Source organism: Lacerta agilis, chromosome 10 (genome assembly GCF_009819535.1).
Source record: "Lacerta agilis isolate rLacAgi1 chromosome 10, rLacAgi1.pri, whole genome shotgun sequence".
In the NCBI taxonomy this organism is placed as follows: domain Eukaryota; kingdom Metazoa; phylum Chordata; class Lepidosauria; order Squamata; family Lacertidae; genus Lacerta; species Lacerta agilis.
This window is the reverse complement of record NC_046321.1, coordinates 32,199,842-32,220,455: the sequence shown is the minus strand read 5'-3', so window position 1 is coordinate 32,220,455 and position 20,614 is coordinate 32,199,842. Positions and strand designations below refer to the sequence as shown.

At 41.6% G+C, this 20,614-nt stretch overlaps 1 protein-coding gene across 1 annotated transcript; it reads right to left on the bottom strand.

The window, feature by feature from the left end:
- Window positions 1-994: 994 nt before the first annotated feature.
- Window positions 995-19,867, bottom strand: LOC117054143 (sodium-coupled monocarboxylate transporter 1-like). Its single transcript, XM_033162654.1, has 15 exons — window positions 19,508-19,867; window positions 17,342-17,407; window positions 16,285-16,336; window positions 14,328-14,395; window positions 12,696-12,850; window positions 11,547-11,687; window positions 10,572-10,701; window positions 9,350-9,438; window positions 6,824-6,933; window positions 5,712-5,779; window positions 5,161-5,247; window positions 4,229-4,413; window positions 3,427-3,530; window positions 1,764-1,849; window positions 995-1,212 (listed from the first exon to the last, which is right to left on the bottom strand). Exons 1-15 carry the CDS (start codon window positions 19,793-19,795, stop codon window positions 1,117-1,119), a joined length of 1,725 nt encoding a protein of 574 aa, XP_033018545.1. The 5' UTR covers window positions 19,796-19,867; the 3' UTR covers window positions 995-1,116.
- Window positions 19,868-20,614: the final 747 nt, after the last annotated feature.

Sequence of the window (20,614 nt, the reverse complement as noted above, 5' to 3'; positions counted from 1 at the left end):
TTCAAGGTGACCACAATATTGTCCACAGTCAAACTACTGTCCCTGTTACTATATGGTATCCCTATACTGTAGATTGAGATGTCTAATTCTGCACCAGCCATTTTTCTTACATTATTTTCTAGGGGTATGCAAACATGTGTCTAGAAATTGGTGTAGTATTTGTGTGAAACCAGTGTAGGTCCAAATACTAAAATATGTGTTACGTCTTCATTTTTCTTCATTAATATCTATGCTAACATATTAATATTTTAATATATGGTCCTATATAATTTTATATAAAAAATACTTCAAGGGCTGTTTTATATGAATCACTTCTAATGCTAGAGCAACAATAAACTTTCAGGGTTCTGACCCAACATTTATATGATGTTGAAAGACAAGATCTATTCTCTCTGGCTAATAAAACTTGTCCCCCCATAGTTATGCTACTTCACCTTATGCTATTTCTGTAAAGACTATACAAGCTCATAAGAGCATTCATACCTCCAGTATTCAATTTTTTTTACCAATAGCTATACTCCAGGGCAGTTTTGTTTGTTTGTCAGAGCATCAAGATACTGTAAAAGATTGGTAATGCATTGTTTATCAGATCAAGTTTCATATATCACAGACAAGATGGCTATTTTTCTTCCTAATTGCCATGCACATAAGAGATCAACTGATTGCCTGTATTAGTTTAATTAGAGAAATTGTATCTTTTGTGTCCTGTTACTCTTATTCCGTGTTTTAACCTAAACAGGTCTTATGGCCATAATGAAGTGTTCATTGTAATCCCTTGGTATAAACAAAATGTAGAAGAGCTATCTTGTACTCAGGATTTCCAACCAGTCAAACAGAACTATAATTAAAGTTCTTCAATGAGTGAGGCAGTTATCTATATATTGCACTTTAAATTTTGATTTATACTCAATTTTAATCAGATTGTTACTTTATCATAGGCTCTCGTTTACCCAAAACTGAGTCAGTTTGCTTACACTTTGGTTAACAAACCAACTACTGCTTCAATACAGATTTATTGAAAAAAACAAAAACACCAAAATTTCCATTTTTAAATACAATGAATAAAATGAAACATTGCTGGACTTTGTACTCCACTGTGTTAATTGTTGTGCACCTCTATTTTCCCCCTTCCGTGTCATCCGTGGTACCTTCTACAGCACCTTCAGAAACCTCTGGATTAACTTTTGGATGAAGTCTTTCAAACAGCTCTACCTGAAAATGTAATGATCATAAATTCACATGTATAAGAAAAATCCTAGTTTTCTCTTTATAACCATAGTCCAATGCAGAGTCAACTGCACTTAAGACCACCAATTTCTATGGTCTTAAGTGTAAAATCTGAGGCCAACATGTAAAACCTTGCTTGACTCCACTCCAGTAAATGGTGTGTGTATGTAAAAATAAGACTTCTTAGATTACACTCTAGATTAGATCTTGCACATGCAAAAGCACTGTGTAGGCAAAAACTGTACATACAGCTCTTGTGTGTGTGCATTTGGCACCTGCTGTTAGATCCTATCTACTCATGCCATGAAGTAGAGCAAGATTAAAGGGTGACGAGCAAACAGGAATATATTTTGATGGAGCCGGTACTTCACATGAGGATTTTTTTTGGCAGAGGCCAATATGTTTCATGCTTCTAGTACATGCATGCTTCACAAAACGTCTGAGATTAGGTTCTGAATACATACAGGATATCTATACAGGTGGACACTATCTGCCTATGAAATACATATGAGAAAGACTTACAAAAGGATACTTACCCACTTAGATTTCCAAAACACAAAGTTTTCTATAAAGTCTTCTTTGCCAAAGAGAAGTCTGCTTTCCACGGTTTGCCGAAATCCTCCTAGAAGATAGTTGGATTAACAACAGGATCTCACACAAGGCAATTCAGTTCCAGCACAGATATGACCCACATGCTAACTCCCCTCTGGAGAGAAAGTTTCCTCTCAGAACCAAAAAACAAAGATGGAATTTAGAAATTGCTCTATAGCTGCTCAGCAATCCGAGGATTATTTCCAAAGATATCTCCTTGCTATATGTCAGATATGCTAAACTTGTTTCCAAGTAAAGGACCCCTGGACGGTTAAGTCCAATCAAAGGAGGCTATGGGGCGTGGTGCTCATCTCGCTTTTCAGGCTGAGGAAGCCAGCGTTTGTCCACAGCCGCTTCTGGCACAATGAGACACCATGACAGGAGCCAGAGCGCACAGGAACGCAGTTTACCTGCCCACCACAGTAGTACCTATTTATCTACTTGCACTAGTGTGGTTTTGAACTGCTAGGTTTCCAGGACTAACATGCTAGAACAGTGTTGCTCAAAGAGTGAGCTGGAATCAACCAGTGGGCCTGGAACTTCTTTCAGGTGGGCTTCAGTGCCGCAGCCTGCCCACTGATTCCTCACTCCCTTGCCCTACCTTGCCCCATCATTCTTTCTACTATGTCATACTAGTAACATGGACTCAGCTATACAGCTGCAAATACTGTAAAACGTTTTAAGTGTGTTTTAAGTGCAATATACAATATGACATGAGATGGCGATGGTAAGCCTTATAGAAAGTTCATTGTTTGTTTTTCCTTTCTTCCTAGTTTTATTTTCCCCCATACCATATTTGTATACCTCATGGAAGTTGCTCACCTCCCAGGCTTTAGAATCCAGCTTTGAAAATCTGCTTTTAACTAAGCAATTCTCTGCTTTTAACTTAGCAATTCTAAAGAAGTTCGAGATAGAATCAGAAGCAGTTCATTTGTTGACTTCTGAGGTGGACATTCAGGTGTGTCTTTTATGTTTTCTCAATTTCTTATTGATAATTATTGGGTTTTGTCACTGTGCTGCATGATGGGGGAGTAGTTGCTCCCTCACAACCAAGTATATCTTAAGAAATCTTCTTAGTCCTTTGGAGCTAGAGGGAGGAGCTGCTCCCCCTTCCCCTGGGTAAGGAATGGTAAGAAACAACATTCCATTTTCTTGGATCGACATGCCTCTTTTTTGGCCTAAATGATGTCAAAGCACAAATGATGGCATTAGTAGAGGAACGGTCATAGAAGCTTCCATAATGGTGAGGAGGTGACACTTGACATCAGATCTACCTCTCCAAAGATGAGAGCTCTCTCTCCAGAAAGGGACACACAGTACACTCCTAGGAACTAAATCATCTATTCAGATATACCGGTAATCTCCATTCCAATGGGTAACTTCTTAACAGTCCTGTTTTCAAAATAATCAAAATATTTTGACTACACTTGGGTCAGGATAAATTTTGAACAGATCACACATTATCGTGGATGCAGCTTCCTGGATACTACTTTACATGCATGTTTTGCTTCATTAAAGATATATAGCAATACAAATTCAAATGAGCTTCAGACTGTGGATTTCTATGCTTTAACCAAAGCTTAATCAAAACTAGGAAAAAAATATTACCTGTCATTGCACTTACGATGGCTCCCACTAAGAATGTGACCATAGTTCCTATTAGACTAAAGTACAGATAGGACAGCGAGTACCAATACTCATGAAGTAAAGATCTGAAAAGGGGGGGAGAAACATTTCCTTCAAAAATTATGCTGTATTGATATCCAAAAATTAGCTTAAGCGTACTGTAATTTAAACTGACAAAGGCTGCAATCCTATATACACTTACTGGAGAGTAAGCCCCACTGAACTCAGTAGGGCTTATTTCTGCATAGACATATATAGGATTGGTCAGCATGTAGTCCTAAAGAGATAGTACAGATTCTGGCACAATGCTTTAATTTTCTGTTCTATGGGTAAGTAACAAACACACCTTTGAGTGGAAGGGAAGGCTATAAATTTAATAAATAATAACTAAAATAATAAATAACCCAAACTTGGCATCATCTAATGAAACTGATTAGCAAAAGCCTGTGGACAGACAAAAAAAAACCACCCTCAAGTAAATTTGGTTAAACTCTAGTTATTTTTAAGATAATCTTAAAGCATTAATATGCTGGTGGACAAAGGGACATTATTCTGCAAATAAGCCCTCATTGTTTAATTAGAATATAGTCCCACATTCAGTATATCATTTCATTTCACATTTAATGCCTATGCCATGCTTTTGCTTTCCCAAAGGAAGTCCAAAGAGGCCAACAAGAGCTTGATAAAACACTCCGTGTAAAAAAAAATACGGGGTAACAAAAATAAATCAAATATAAAACATCATTCAACCATATATAACATATAATTGAAGTCTTGTGCATACCTTTGAGCAGGTGTAGTACGCACAATAGTAGTTAATGTTGTGGTGAGAGTAACATTGTATTTCCGACAACCTGCTGTTGAAAGGTGTAACGGCATTGTTTTTTCACGAGAGGGAGGGTACTTGAGAGCCCCAAGCCCAACCCATAATGTAATAAGAAATCCACAAACGAGACCTGAAAATGCACCCTGAGAAGTAGAAAATTGCACACAATGTAATCTCAACATGAACAATAGGGACAAATCCTTTCAAAACAAGGTCCTGACTTCAATGTTTAAAATCACCTAATCAAATATAGCATTCCTGGAGACTAGTGTTTGGACACCTGTTTTTTAAACTCATTCTGCTACAGTCACTCAGGATATCTAGAATTTTGTTATCTCTTTGTCATGACCGTAACACATATGTAGCCAGAACATGTAAGGGTAGTTGAAATAAGACGTTAACTCTGTTTCCTCTTTTGAATGCTTCATTTCATTCTTCATCTCAATATCTCCATCAGCATTTTGATCAGGGGGTGACAGCATTCATTCCACTTTTTTCATTCTGGGGTGGTTAAGACATAACCTCAAACCATTATTCATGAAGTGCAACCATTTCCTGTCTCCTATCCTCATTAATGCCAAACCATACCTTGCTGGATAAGACAAAATGGCAAGCAATGGTTTGTCTCAAAGTAGGGTAGGCAGCAAGGGACCATTACAAACAAGAAGACAAGAGGAGGAGAGTGAATGAGCACTGGACTCCTGAATGCCTGTTGACAGAATGCCAAACCATAGCTTTGCATCATGTGTGAACAAATCATGTGTGTGTGTAAAGTTACTAAATAATGAAGGCACTATAAATACTCTGTGGACTGCTAAAATAATAAAGTATAAAATGAGATCTCTTATACCATTGCATATTAACAAGCAGAAGACAAAAGAATTACTTACTGAAGCATTTGCAAAAGGTAAAAGGACGCCCATAGAAAATATCCCCAAAAGAGGTCCACCAAGTATTCCAAAAATACTGAGCGCAGCCTGAAGGATGGAACAAAATCAAGGTTGTTAGTAAATACAGGGACTGGCAAAAACAAAAAGTAAACTAGCAAAAAGTATAAATGCTGTTTTTCTTTCACCCTGCTTTGAAGTTCATTTGACTATGGAGGGGCTTTTTAGGAGAGGCCCCTCAAAAAGATACTGCTCCAAGAAATTTGCCATTTCAGGTGAAAGCGAAGCTTGACACATCAGCAGTGACACTCTCCCCCCCCCCCCTTTTCACTGTTTTAAAACCAGCAGTTCTGCTGACAGTTTTGGCAGTGCAGGAGCTTAGCTCATGCCACTGCCTTTCTTCCTTCCTCTGAGAGTCAGAACTCAACCCCTTAGCCACTGAACTTGCCAGCAGAGCACTTAATGAGGAACATATAATTTCCTGGAAATATTCACAAAATCTAAGCAAATTCTTCTAAAAACTAGAAGTCTGAGAATAATTGTTAAATGCTTACCTGTAACAAACCACCCATCTTGGATGCCACGCCAGCCATGGCAAGGCACACTGCACCAAAAAACAGGTCTAAAAGAATAAATTTATGCCAAGTTTATATGGTTTATTCATATATGTAACAGACTGAAAAGTTTAAGACTTATTTAAGACTTTCTGCCTTCTAATAAAAAAACAAATGCAGCGGGTATATTAGAGTTTGCCATTAGGAATTACCAAACCAACAAAATGCCTTGATTTTACTCCCTTGGCGGAAGTGAACATGATTTTCTAAAAAACAAACCAGCAGACAATGTTAGATACTGGTTTAATTATACAATTTTCATGCAGAAAAATGGAAATCCTATTGTCAGGGAACTGTCCCCGATGCAGCGCAAGGTGGTGGAAGGGCTACAGAGAGCCCTAGTCCCACCTTGCCAGCAGCTCCTCCTCTGGTAGTGAAAGGAGCAGTGAGAAGTCCAGCAAGGAGGGGGAGAGTTCACAGGGGAAAGGGAGGCTCTGGGGATGCAAGAGAGACCCAGCACTCCCGCAGTCCCGAGGGAGATACAGGGGGGACGCAATTTCCATCGCCCCAAAGATGTCGTGGGGTGAAAAGAAAGGATAGAAGGCGGGGGTTTTGTATACTGAAACTCTTTTGTTGGGGTCAGAACTGGAAGGGCCCAGTCCCGGATTCTGACACTGTTTGATACGGACATGAACTTTTTAGCTCTGCACTGTACATAGTTTGCACAATAAAATCTTTAAAGGAAACAGCAGAGTCCTGGCTGCTTACTCATGAGCAACTAACTGAGAACCTTACACCTATGTTATATCCTATGTTATCATGGCTGATAATAATCTACTGTACATTGGGTATGGCTAATTTACAGCCTAATTATGGCCCGGCATTTTGGCTGCTTTATTGGCAATTTTAGGTAGACTCTTTCTTTCTGAGCATCAGCTGCAGTGGAAATATACAAGGTATAATCCTATATAGCAATGAGACAGCTGCATTTACAAACAGTTTTATTATGTCTAAGCCTCACTCAGATTTTTTAATGTATCTTAACTTCTACAGTTAATGAGAAAAAAATAGTATTTTTATTTAAAAACATAAAATATCACATACAAACTTACTCATTCCTATGGAAATCCGTGACAAGTTTGTGTCAGACGCCTTAAAATAAGGTTTAACGAGGTCTTCAATTGTTACAGCAGCTAATGCATTGATGCTGGATGACACTGTACTAAATAATATAAAATTAAAATTTTCTGAGGTTTGCATTTGTGTTGCGGTTGCACAAATATTTTAAAACTGAGACAATTTTGGGAGCAGGGGTGGGGAGGAACAAAACGAGCCACAACAGAAACATTGTCCCAATACAATTCACAAAGTGGTAATAGCTTCTCATCATATTCTCAGTCTGACATCTGTATTTACAAAAGCTTGAAAAGTTTTTCCTGCCACTGATTCTGATGTGTGCTAAAAGTGGTAAGACTTTCCTACATTAACCACAAGTAACATTGAACGGGGAAGGTACTCATGCCAAGCCACAGAGCTAATATACCCAAAGACACCACAGTGCCAGTCCGCTCACCCATCTTGTTGCACCGGTGTTGCGGGACGGCAGAGGCTTCACTGGGGCCCCGACAAAGGAACTGGAACAGCGGTGCCCTTCCTGGTAGGCGGTGGGAGCTTAAGCCCCCTCCGCCTATCAGGAACTGGATCCTAGCCTGCACCCAGCTTTGGTGAATGGGGATGCAGGCTGGGGACTCGGGTTGTGCCAGGGGGTGGAGCCAACAAAGCAAGTAGGCTTCCCTTGGATCCGTCCCTTGCCCATTTAAGCAGCCTGCACTTGGGGCACTACCTGTTTGTTCCTTCGCCAGGCTTTCCCCCCTGCCCACCCACCCTCAGTTTAAGCTGATAGTCAATGACTTTGCTGTGGCTACGGTGGTCACTGTTCTTTAAGAGGCCGGGTAGAAAATTGCCCACCGGACTAATTGGCACTGACCCGGTGGTTTTGCCTACCTCACAGCAATCATCACAACTGGTTGGGCATTGGGACAATCCTTTGTTTTGGATGGAGGGGAGGTTGTAGTCTCCGCCTGCCCCTCCAAATGCTGGGGTATCCCGTTAAAGGGATCCGGGGCTGTGGCCATGTCTGCGGGGCCAGGTGGGGCCAGGGCCGAAGGCACTCCCCCAAACGGCGGTCCCTGAGGGGGTCACTGTATTGGATGTAAGTCTTAGGAACCCCCATCTGGATTGACCATGCGTCACTTCCAGAGGGCAGACAGAAGTATTTTGATTGCCCCATGCCCAAGCCAAGCCTCTTTCAATAAAGTATTCAATAAAGTTGTGGGCTGTTTTGACCAAAAACCAGTCTCATTGGTCTCTTATTTGCATGGGTCGGGGTATGAGGAGCCCAACGCCTGGTCCTGCAATACACTGTTGCTGCCTCCTGCAAGCCTGGACTCCAGCTTCCCTTCCCCATGGGGGGAAATGGCATGGGCAGAGGCACTGTGCGCCTTTTAAAAACTAAATTATCAAATTATCAGGCAGGGGAGAGGAGGACACAATTGCTATCAAGATAACTGAATTAGGGAGGTTTAAACCTTGCCTCCCTCCCCAGGTGGAAATTCCATTATATTTATCCTCCCCACCCCCACCCATAGCAGCTAGCATGGAGGAGCTCCCTTTGTGCCAGTGGGAGGATGCTTTTAAATGCAATTGTGCCTGGAGAGAGAAGGATTGAACCACATGCTGTGAACTTGATAGCAATTGCCCCTCCCATCTGATATTTAGATTTTTAAAAACAACAAAGCAATTCCCTATTGTGTTATAAAAGCCTTTCTAACCAAGAGCACACTGTTTGTTCCCTGTATTTTCCTGTGGCACATTATGGTTATGATAAATCAGTTTAACCCATCCGTGAGCTACTGCATGACAGGAGTACATATGATCGAGGGTCACACTGCATGTTACATCATGATACTATCCAATTTTGCCATTCAATGAAGCTGAATGTTGAAAGATGCAGGACAGACAAAAGTGAAACTATGAAATTCACTACCACCTGATGTAGCGAAGGCCATCAACTTGGATGACTTTAACAGGGAACCAGACCAACTGAGGATATGACTGTTTATGGCTACTGACCTTGACAGCTACGTTCTACTTCCACCATTGGAGGCAGTACTGGAAACCACAGGAGAGGCGAGTGCTGTTGCACTCAGGTCCTGCCTGCATGTTTCCCATTAGATATGTGTCTGGCTACTTTAAGTCAGGATGCTGGACTAGAGGGATCTTTGGCTCGTCTTGCATTAATGAACATTTTGCTGTTTTAGCTTCAAATAGCAACTATGAGGAAGGTCAATCAGTGCTGAGCTTTCCTTCGGTGCCAAATGGCAGGTTTTAATCAGGTCTGCAGTATTGGGGGAAAGGGTTAAACTCACTTCCTATGGTTCCACTTGAGCTCGCTTCACAACTGCTAGTGAATATATTTTTTAAATGCAATATCAAACCGTATGTTCAACATAATGCTTAGTTTGGCCCAAGAGACATTGATTTATCATATTAAAAATGGGCTGAAAGTTGCCAGTAACACTCTAGAATCTAGATCTAGGATCGCTTAAAAATGACCTGGATGTCCCATTGAAACTCACCTTAATGTCCCACTGTAGGTCCCAGCCACAAAAAGTCCTGGAATTCCTGGAAAGTCACCCAAAATCTCCAACACCAAATACGGCATGAGCTAAAAAAAAAAAAAAATCACCATTGAGAAATAGTAAACTTTTTTGCTTTAAAGTTTAGAGCCTCAATCATGGTTTGAAATAAAAATCTAACTATAAATTATTTAGGTTTGTGCATGTCCTTGTAACACTGAACACACACACATGTTCCATTGATTATTAAATATAGCACACTAGGTTGGGAGAAGTGCCCTTTGTTTGCTGAGAACAATTTGTTACTCCAGCTAAGTTCCATGTAAATCCTTTGAGAGAGGTGGTGGCTTCAGGGCAAAATGTACACTGGCTACAAAACAGAGGGCACCTTGGCATTTTGGGTGCTTCCTACCCAAACACTACTGTGGCTGAGATTCATGGGGTGTGGTACTATGTGCTTACATTCCAAGCATATATTGTCTGCCGTAACATGGAGGGCTGACACACAGCTGGAGTTGCCCAGGCATTGAAAAAGCTTTGTGGGGCTGGCATACAGAACACTTGAAAGGCTTCCTACCGGTAGTTTTCTCTGTGGGCTTAGAAGCCCATTTAACAAGGGGTGTGGTCACTTCCAGCTGAAAGAAGTGAGGGAGGCAAGACCGCAGGGTGAATTCAAAGCACTAAAGATAAAGAAGGGACCAGAGGAGTTTGGGGGGGGGGAAGAAATGCAGGTGAACTGGGAGGAAAGGTACAAGGAGAAACAGGTATGAGCTCAAAGCAGAGTAATAAGGAGAAGCGAGAGACATATTTGAACTGGAGGAAGAGGCAGCAGAAGGAAAAGTTACAGGGGGGAAATCTGATCACATATCCCTGCTTTAGACAAATAGGAGAGACCAGGTCTATGAGTAAATGCCTCACAAGCCAAATAGGCAAGTAATTGAACTGAACCAACCTAGCTGCATAAACATATATTTCTTTCTACAGAAGATGCATATTTGAAATTCCTGCTCTGTTTGGGAATGAGAGGGTTCCTTGCTTCATGATTTTATTATATCTGTTTATTATTTCAAGTAAAGTGGCAGTTTTCCTTGTCCCTGATGATCATAACTTGCTAATTATGTTATCTTTCCAAAAGGCCTTCTTAAAACTTAGTTACATGGAAGATAAATATGAATCTGATCTATTCTGTGTGTAACTCTTTCACCTGACAGTAATACTAAACCTGATCTGGTGCTGACACAAAGCCCGAAGTCCATGGATCACAATCCTTGTATATAGAGTACATTGAGAGTCCACTGAATACTGCAGAACTAAGAGTTACAAAGAGTCCCAAAAGATTTAAATAAAGAGAGCTGTAAGAAAATGTTAGAAAAGTAGGTTAAAGAAGCATTGTTCTTGCTGAAATTATATGAAAACAGAGGTTCACTGGGGTCCCATTCAACTCTATGATACTATGAACACAGCTGCAAATACATCATGCCTAAGGTACAAGGTGATCCCTACAAATTAATGCAAAGTGCTTTTAATTAATCACAGCGCACACCACCAAATCTTTGGACAACTTTGCTGTCCAGTAGGACTACCTTTGAAATTCTCTTCCTGATTTAGAAGATATTTCATGGATTGGCAAGACTACAGTTTATTGCTAAACCAAACACTGGTATCTAATTTCACTTTATCATTTTGCAAAGTAGAAACTTACATAACTTTAAGAGGCTTTTAGCAAGTATGCAACTTAGTGCACCTTAATAGATTCAGCAAAGCAGATTCAGCAAAATGGCAAAGTACTCAATCACTTCCCATAACTGGAAACCAGCTTCTGTTTGCAAATCAGAAAGAGCTGATCAATAGTGGACCAGATTCCCACAAGAGGTGGTAGACTCTCCTTCCTTGGAGATTTTTAAGTAGAGGTTGGGTGACCATCTGTCATGGATACTTTAGCTAGGATTCCTGTATTGCAGGGGATTGAACTAGATTGGCCCTTGGATTTCTTCCAACTCTAAGGTTCTATGATCACATTTCTGGGTGAAGTCCATGCAAAAAAAAAAATGTTGCATGGAAAATATATCACATATCCAGCACCCATAAGTTGAAACACAGATCAAACAATCCTCACAGGCAGGAGCACTTGAGGAATCCGCTAGTGCACCAGAGAATATTTGGACTGGAAGAATGGATTTACAATATGTAGTCTTACAGTTTTGCATGAAGTCTTGATTTGCAAGCAAGGTATCGTTGAACCTGAGACTGATTTACTCCATATATGCCAAGCCAAGTGAAACTGCCGCCAACGACAACTGTCCACACAGTATGCCTTCGAAGAGGGCTTAGGTTAAAGCTAAGAGAAAAAGGCATATAAATGTAATGTGCAAATTCTGACATGGGAAAAAATGAAGAATTCAGTGGAGGAAAGGGGGAATGTTAGAACTTTGAATGAAATTCCTCTACTTCAGGCACCCCCAAACTAAGGCCCAGGGGCCAGATATGGCCCCCAAGCCTCATTTATCCGACCCCCAGCGCCCCCCACCACCCGCTGCCGCCGCCCACTCTTACTGGTGCGGCATGGCTGCCCACTTTCGGGTCACCGAGCGCCGAAAATAGCTTGTGCGCATATGCAAACGTCATTTCTGGCGCACTTCCAGGTCGGAGGAGGTGCATGCGCACAAGCTATTTCCAGTGCTCGGCGACCCGAAAGTGCGCCAGAAATCGTGTGTGTGCACGCATATGGGCGCGTGCTCCGACCCACCGTGCAGTCGGCACTGGGGGCACCGGCCTGAGGCCAGGTAAGTTTGGGGACCCCTGCTCTACTTGGTAGCCTGTGCTCTACTGATATCAGAGCTCTGAAATCAATATAGCCAGAATGGGGTGGGTTTGCTGTGGGAGGGCCATAGCCTTCCCAGTCCATTGACATGATTGCAAACAAGGAGAGATTTATGCCAACCCAGGAGCTGCCAAAAATCAATTCCTTTCCCCCCCTGCCATTAGGAACAATGGGAAGGACATACCGTAGGTTCCCCCCCCCCCTCAAAAGTGGAAATAGGATAGAAGATTCCAAATATTCACCTCCACCTTCACTCCTGCTCTATCAGCAAGAGCAGGAGCATGAGGCAGGATGAACGGTCTTCAGTTCCCCCATCACCCATCCAATAGGACTGAAGTCTTAAGCAAGTATGCATTTCACATTTATAAGCTTTACTATTAATTTGCTGTTCTAATACCACTCAGAGATAGATATTTTATCAAGGAAGTTACTTTCTCTTGAGTTGTCCACCCACTGAAATATAAATTCCCAAACTTTTTAAAACCTTTAAGAATGTCCTGCGTAACATACTAAGGAAACACTTACTCCCAGAATCTTAGTCTTCCTCCATTACGAGCATCATCTATAATAGCATCAAATCCTCCTTTAATTACTAAAGTCCGAAAAATCACTGCTAGAAACCCACTTATCATCAGTATAAACTGGAAAACATCCGTCCAAACCACTGCTTTTAGGCCACCCTATATAGGAAAAGCAGATGCAGTATATGTTTAAAAAGGTCAGTTCTATCTGTATAGCTATATGCACATATATTTGCAAATAGATGTTCTATTATGCTGCATTATGTTACTGTTATTTATTGTTTGTAAGCCACTTTGGGATTCATTTGAATACAATCAATCAATATGCAAACATCTTGGGTGTCCTTGCTCAATAAATCTTAATTGTTCTCTTTTAAAGTTGTTAAGCTTAAGCATGTTTAAATGTTTAAGCTTAAGCTTAAACATTTATTTGCCCTCAGAAAAGGAAGTTTTAAGAAGTGCTGAACTTTTCTTGTATTTCAGCTGAAAATCAAACAATCTCAGCCATTGGGGTTTTTAATTTCAATTTGAACAAAAGAATATGAAAAGAAACATATTCTAAATTATACGTAAGATTCCTTTCTGACAGCATAGAACTAATATAGGATGAGAGGGCAAGACAAATTTTCCATCTTAACGCTAAAAGACTGAAAAAATGATCCTGTTTTTACCCAGTTACACAATGTGTTTCTTAACTTTTTAAACCAGATCCAGGAAGTAGATTTCCTTCTCTTTCCTTCAGTTAAATCTAGGAAATGGAATATATGTACACAGGATTCTTACAAACAGGTGTTTATTGTGGGATCCTCGTGCATGGAAGTTTCCTAAAGCATCCACACAACATTGTTGGCATCAAAATGTCAGTCTGTATTCCTCCCCCATTTAATCCAGATTTACCCCTGCCATGGAATTTTTTTGAAGTTAAACAACAACAACCCAACCCTGTCACCAACAACCCATTTGCAATATTAAGCATCCTTCTAGAAACATCCAGAGATTCACATATTAAACATCTATGTACCGTAACTGATGCCATGATATACCCACACTACATTGCTGTGACAGGGAACTAGAGCTGTTAAACAGAAAATTCACAGCATCTCACCAAACAAAGCTTTTATGTGTTTTTTTTTCTGGAAAACATGAACTTTACAATATTATAAAACCAGTATGTGTTTGTAGCATAGCCTTGTAGATAAGCCTAGAATACTTACTAGCCTCCAATGTTATTTTAGTAGCCTGCTAAGAAAATTTAGTCTCATGATGTGGTGTAAAGGCACATGAAGCCACAACCTTGCTGAAAATTTGGACCTGGTCAGCACTTGGATGGGGGAGACCTCCTGGAAATCACCTGCATGCTCTTATCTCTGTCACCAGCACTGACAAGAAGGTAAAAAATGTGTCTTCTCGCAAGAACACTGGTAGAAGGGGGATGGAGCAAATCCCTGCAAGGAATTCATTGTTGCCTATGGCCTCTAGGCAAGGTTAAATGCAAGGCTGTTATAACATAAATACATAGATAATGAAAAATAGAATCCTATACCAAATCCGAAAGTTGGGATCGATTTGTTTCTTTATAAAGGTTACTGGAACACCCAGGGACCACAATGTTTATTAAAGTGAACTGCTCACATACCAGAGTGCAATAGAAAGTGCAGACTATTCCTGTTGAAATAACAGACCCCCACAACTGAAATCCTGTAACTGAAAGAGAGGGGAAACACATAAATATTCTTTGAAACATTTCTAGGGATATGTGAGAAAACATTTATTTATTTATTTATTTATTTATTTATGCAAAGAAGACAAAACAATAAGTGCACATACAAATCTTCATGACATTTACAAATTTAAAGTTTGCTATAAACAAGAAATGTAAATACTACTGTACTTGGATGGTGAGTAGCAAACATACTTGAACTGTGGAATGACATACCTGCCAGACCTTAAGATCATCATTAGGAGGCTCTTCTCCAGGTTTCCCCTAAATAGGTGATGCAGGTGACCATAAGGAAAAAGTCCTATTAGGTGATGACATTCAGCCCAGTGCTGGTAGTTGACCAGGCCAGGTATTCAGTCAAGAGTCCTATTAGCTCAGAAGGATCTCTTACTGGCAGCCGTGATGCTTTTTCTCACCAGGACCTCAGGCAACACTTTAGCAGAGGGAGAATGGCTGTGCCATTTTTTAGTAGAAGTCAAATTTGACTCTCATTTGCAGTGTCTGCCTGTCACTATGCCCTGCTCCATGTGTTTTTCCTTTGGGGGGGGGGGAGTGTGGCTGCATTTGGGCGGGTGTCTCCTCAAATCTGACCCTGGTGGGATTATAGAATGCCCTCATCAGTGAGACTCTCCTTAATTCTTCTCCCTTCTCTCACATTACAAAAGGACTAAAAACTGCAATGCTGTACACACCGACCTGGAAGTAAATCCCATTGAACAGTGGGACCTGGAGCCAGGAGTCCCATGGGACCTGACAGAGCCTCCAACCCTCAACCCTACTATCCAGGGGAACATCTCACCAGGCCTTCCTCCAAGGAATGTCCTGGAAAGACCCTTGGAGTTGGTCTCCAGCAGCAGAGGGACCAGAGGGGGAGACTCTCCACACTCAAAAGCATCTGCGCCAGGGAGTTCAGGCTGAGGTAGTTGGTCAGCAAAGGCTGATCAGCTACCTCATCCTGGGAGCCCAGTGTTGCCATGCTACTCAAGAAGACAGGGCTCCTTGGGAATAACTGCACTTCTCAAAAGAAAAATGGTTCTTGGAGAGTAGGGTGGGGCTCCTGCATCTGGTTGTGGACAGGGTCTGTGAAGCCAGGTTTTATAAACCTGCAGTTAAGGTCTGTTACTTGCTGAAACAACATATGCCTTTCAGCTAATTATTTCTGCAACCTGAGTTCTGGCTGATCTTTTGGTGGATGACCTCTTCCTCACAGCTGTGCCTTTGGATTATGTTTGACTCAGGACTCTACCCTTGTGCTTGACCCCTGCTTCACTTTGACTTTGCTTAAGGCTATTGTGCTTTGGGCCCGAGTCTGCAATGTGAGCTGTTGTATAGTTTTGTTCCAAACAACCTCAGAGCCTGAGACCTAACCCAGCTGGAGTAGGATAATGCCTCTGCAAATGATTAAAAGAATTTAATGAATAGCCAAACTATAAGAGTTATTATTTCAACTACCACGTATACAGTACAGTGGTACCTCAGGTTAAGAACTTAATTTGTTTTGGAGGTCTGCTCTTAACCTGAAACTGTTCTTAACCTGAGGTACCACTTTAGCTAATGGGGCCTCCTGCTGCTGCCACGCCGCCGCCACACGATTTCTGTTCTCATCCTGAAGCAAAGTTCTTAACCCGAGGTACTATTTCTGGGTTAGCGGAGTCTGTAACCTGAAGCATCTATAACCTGACGTACCACTGTATTTGAAACATTACATAAGGTGTATTGATTTCATTGTCTTATTATTCACATGCTACAGGGTAAGCAAATTTGACTCAGGCTTTTCACAAAGGTACTGGAGATTTCACACAAGTGAACCACCTAAGTCAACATTAGTTTTTTTGTCCTTTGTTAATGGTTTTACACGATGTGTTCACATTACCTTGACTCAAAGCCAGGGATGGAGAATATATAACAATTCCAGTGTATAATATCTGAGAATATGAATAAAAACACATGTTAGATGTTCTTTCTCATAATTATTTGTTCTACACCAGGGATGCCCTCCCTGCAAGCAACAAACACAAAAGCATCCAGTCCTGTTAAACAGCCCACACAGTGCTTAGGCAAGGGGGGGGGAGCTGAAGAACACAACTTATCATAGAACACAAACAACAACATATACATACCATACATACTAACATTACTATTGTGGCTGAAACACTACCACCTCACAGTCCTTTGAGAAAAACCACCAGTTTGATTTAAGTACAGTGAAACAAACTGAGCAACATAAGCAGTATGTAAAAACAACAACAACCTGAAATTTCAAAATAATTGTCAGTATACTGTGAAAAGTACATAATGATTACATGTTTTAAGTGAGCGTTTTGCCAAAAAAAAACTCAGGTATCACCGAAATAAGCGTGCAAACAAAATGAGCGAGTCCAATTCTTATTTGTTCATGCAACACAAGACATTTTTGGCTCACACAGACTTTTGCTCCGTCTCTATACTATTTATTTATGTATTATATTTATAGGTAACCAATGTAGTAAAAAAAACACATAGCAAGAATAACATACAAAAATTAGGTGAAATTGCTTACAAAAATGTATATATTAGGGAAAATTCACACAAAAATGCAGTGCATAGTTAAACTATGGAACTTGCTCCTACAGGAGACAGTGGTGGCCGCTAAATTTCAATGACTTTTAAAGACAGCTAGACAAATTCATGGAGAATCAGGCTATCACCTACCAATATTCACGATGGCTGTGTTCTACCTCCACTCTCAGAGGCAGTATGTCTCTGAATACCAGCTGCTGTGAAGAGCCAGTATGCAGAGTGCTGTTAAACTGAGGTCCTGCTTGCAGACTTCTCATAGGCACCTGACTGGTCACTGTGAGAAAAGGACTAGATGCCCCATTTGCCTTATCCATCAGGCTCCTCTTTTGTTCTTAGTATGGGTAGTCAATAAAATTTTCTGCTTTACTTACCGTTAAAAGCATAAACATCAGTGTTCCAAGCAGACGCATTCTTTTATTGTATCGAAGCTCCAAGTACTGCAAAAGAGACAAATTGCTTTTAGATACAAAACATACGAATTCATATGAATCTAGTTAATATGTAGGCCTAGAATTAGGACTGACATGATTTCTTTTGAGAGGGGGGGGCTAAAGACTGCAGTTCTATGCACAGCTGCTCAGGAGTGAGATCTCAGTGAACTCCCTGAAACTTACTTCTGAGTAACTATCTATCTGAACAGTCTTCATCAGTGACATTCTATGCAAAGTTCCAGTTACAGGTGGGTAGCCGTGTTGGTCTGCCATAGTCAAAACAAAATCGAAAATTCTTTCTAGTAGCACCTTAGAGACCAACTGAGTTTGTTCCTGGTATGAGCTTTCGTGTGCATGCACACTTCTTCAGATACCTATCTGAAGAAGTGTGCATGCACACGAAAGCTCATACCAGGAACAAACTCAGTTGGTCTCTAAGGTGCTACTAGAAAGAATTTTCGATTCTATGCAAAGTTACTGAGAGACCTTCTCTATAGCTAAACACAGCTCCTGGGAATGGAGGCACTACAGATCATGGAAAAGGAGTGAGAGGAGATGGTTAAACACCCTCTGAGATCTGCAAAGTAGTAGTGTGCTATTAAGCTGCTGTTGTATTTAGAGCCCTACCCATTCTTTCCCCTCCTTGAGCAAAATGTACTCCCTGCTGCCCATCAGCCAATTGGCAGTTGGAAACACATCTTGCTCTAGTGCAGGAAAACCAGGAGCTCATTTTAAGCTCCTGATAGTTCGTTTGATGCCCCACCCTTATGCACCCCCATGCCTTAGGTGTAGGGTGGGTGGACATGGCTTCCCCAGATGAGGCCTGGAGGACCAAATTTGTGACGCACAGCGTAAATTAATAATGCAGTACGATTAAAGTAGCTTCAGAGCATACACAGTTTCCATTGAGCACAGGCTTCACAAAGCACAGGCTCCACCACACAGACACACACTCTCTAGGCTCCACACTGAGTCTGCCTGCAAGCAGATACAATATTTATACAGAGAATGAAGTCATCCTCAATATGAGTCACAGTGATTCAGCATGCTAAATGATTCTGCAGCTTTTCATCATTTCACAACGTTTCTAGACTTCGTTACTGCTTCCTTTACTGCTTCTGCTCTCAAATACCTTTGTCACATGACAATTTGGTCTAAAGGATGGAGGTTCCCTGTCCCTGTTCTAGTTAAGTGAGTTTCAAAGATGACCCTGGAGTGGCTTCATAGCTAGAGAAAATGACTGCTTTTTATATAAGAAAATGGTGCTAGAAAAACAACAGATGGAATTGAGGAAAAGAAAGGCATAGCATTTCCATACTACCAACTCTGAGGGTTTAACACATGTTCCTCTCCCCATGCTCAGTTCATCATCAGATGCTCTACTTTGAAGCTGTGACTCCTAGTAGGCAGCTACCGGGAGCAGAGCTCTGTGAAATACTGTACTTTGCCTGTGGGAATACGTTTTAGCGTTTCTCCTGCGCGACAGCCGCTGCGCAGAAGAAGATCCAGCCAAAGTTGGAGTCGGGATCCCTCTGCGCCTCCAAAAGCGCGCCAGGAAGCCTCCTGCTAACGGCTGTAAGGCTGTTTCCCACCCGGAAGGGTCTGTTAATGCTAAGTTGTAATTGGTTGATGCTGAGTTGATGATGCTGTACAATTTCTCAATAAATAGCCCCTGCCTCAGTTTGAGGCGACGGAGAGCTCGCTCGCATTCAGTGAGTGTACTACAAGCTCTGACTGCAGTCTGATTTATTTTGGCCTCCTTCTGCTACTTCGGCCACCTTTTGCTTTTCTTGCTGCCTATCGCTATCCTCTTCAGCCCTTCTACAAATCCTAAAACTCCTCACGACCTTCAGCAACCTTCATAACCAGCCAGAGCAGGTTCTCCCAACAACTGGTTATCCCGACATTTGCCCATTGAGATTTGCCAGATCTAATTCTTAGTTGTTTTAGGTGACTAGTAACTTGCTGGATAGTCCCCCGGTTTATTTTTAGAGGCCTTAGGGGTATATTTACTACGGGTATCGTATGTTGTTAGGCTAACCTGGGGGGTTAGGTTTATACAGTCTGTGGAGCATATGCTAAAAGACCATAGTAAAGTCAGCTTACCTCATAGGTGCTGACAATGTGCAGCCGGTAGTAGACAGGTAGGAACACTTCGGCAGATATCAGCACCATGATGGTATAGGCGAAACAGAAGAGACCAAAAGCGATCCCAAAGCGATAGATCTCAGCTGGGGTCCCCAGCACTGTCACTGCTGACATAAAGCTGGCTGTGAGGGACAAGGCGACTGGCCAACAAGTTAGACTGCGGCCAGCCATCACGTAGTCATTTTGAGATTTGTATACTCCCTTGGCGGCAAAGAAAATGCCAATTATTGCAGAGAAGACCAACATGGCTGAAAAGACAACATAATCAAAGAAACCAAAGCGTTCAGCTAGTACTTCGGGGTCAAGAAGCGGTGGGGGGGAAGGTGTCGCCATGGGGCTCAAATGGGGGGCAGCAGATAGGCAGACTGGGTTGGAGCAAGAAGCATCTGCGCTGTGGCTCTCGTTACCGTGGTAACAACGGTGCATTGGGTTCCTTAAAGCCACAAACCTCTTCTAGGCCCAACGGCCGTTCTGTTTGCCATGAACTAACCTCATGCTTTCCAAGAGGGCCTACCTCACAGTAGCCCCCTAGCCCAACCTTAAATCTAAATCTAAGCCTAACACTATGGGAAAGGTGGTGCTTGTTTAGAGCTCCCTGCTCATCAATAACAAACAAAAAACCCACCAGAACTTGAACGGAGATGGAATTACCACAACTTGGATATTTATGGTAAATAAGCAAAACTTTAGTATATCTTTAAAAAAAAAAAAAACAGAAAGGGCCCCCAAACTGGGCAGGTTCCCTGGCAATGGGGGGGTTAAGAGAAAGGGGAAAGCTTAAGAAAGTGGGTCACTAGATAGAGTGATAAAGTAAGCGGAAATGATCAAGCTTCTGGAGAGAGTAAAAGGGACCACACAATTCAAACAGGTAAAATAAAACTTCCTAGGGAGAGACAGGGAAGGAGGCTGCAGGCAAAATGGCTGCCGGTGGTGAAAAGCCATGAGTCAGCAACCTTTGATAAAGAAAAGATGGGAAACGGAGGGCTAACAATACAGGAAGAAGGTTCTTTAAACACTCTAAAAGCTTTACTAGAAAGTGAAGAAATAGGCCAAGAAGAACACTTC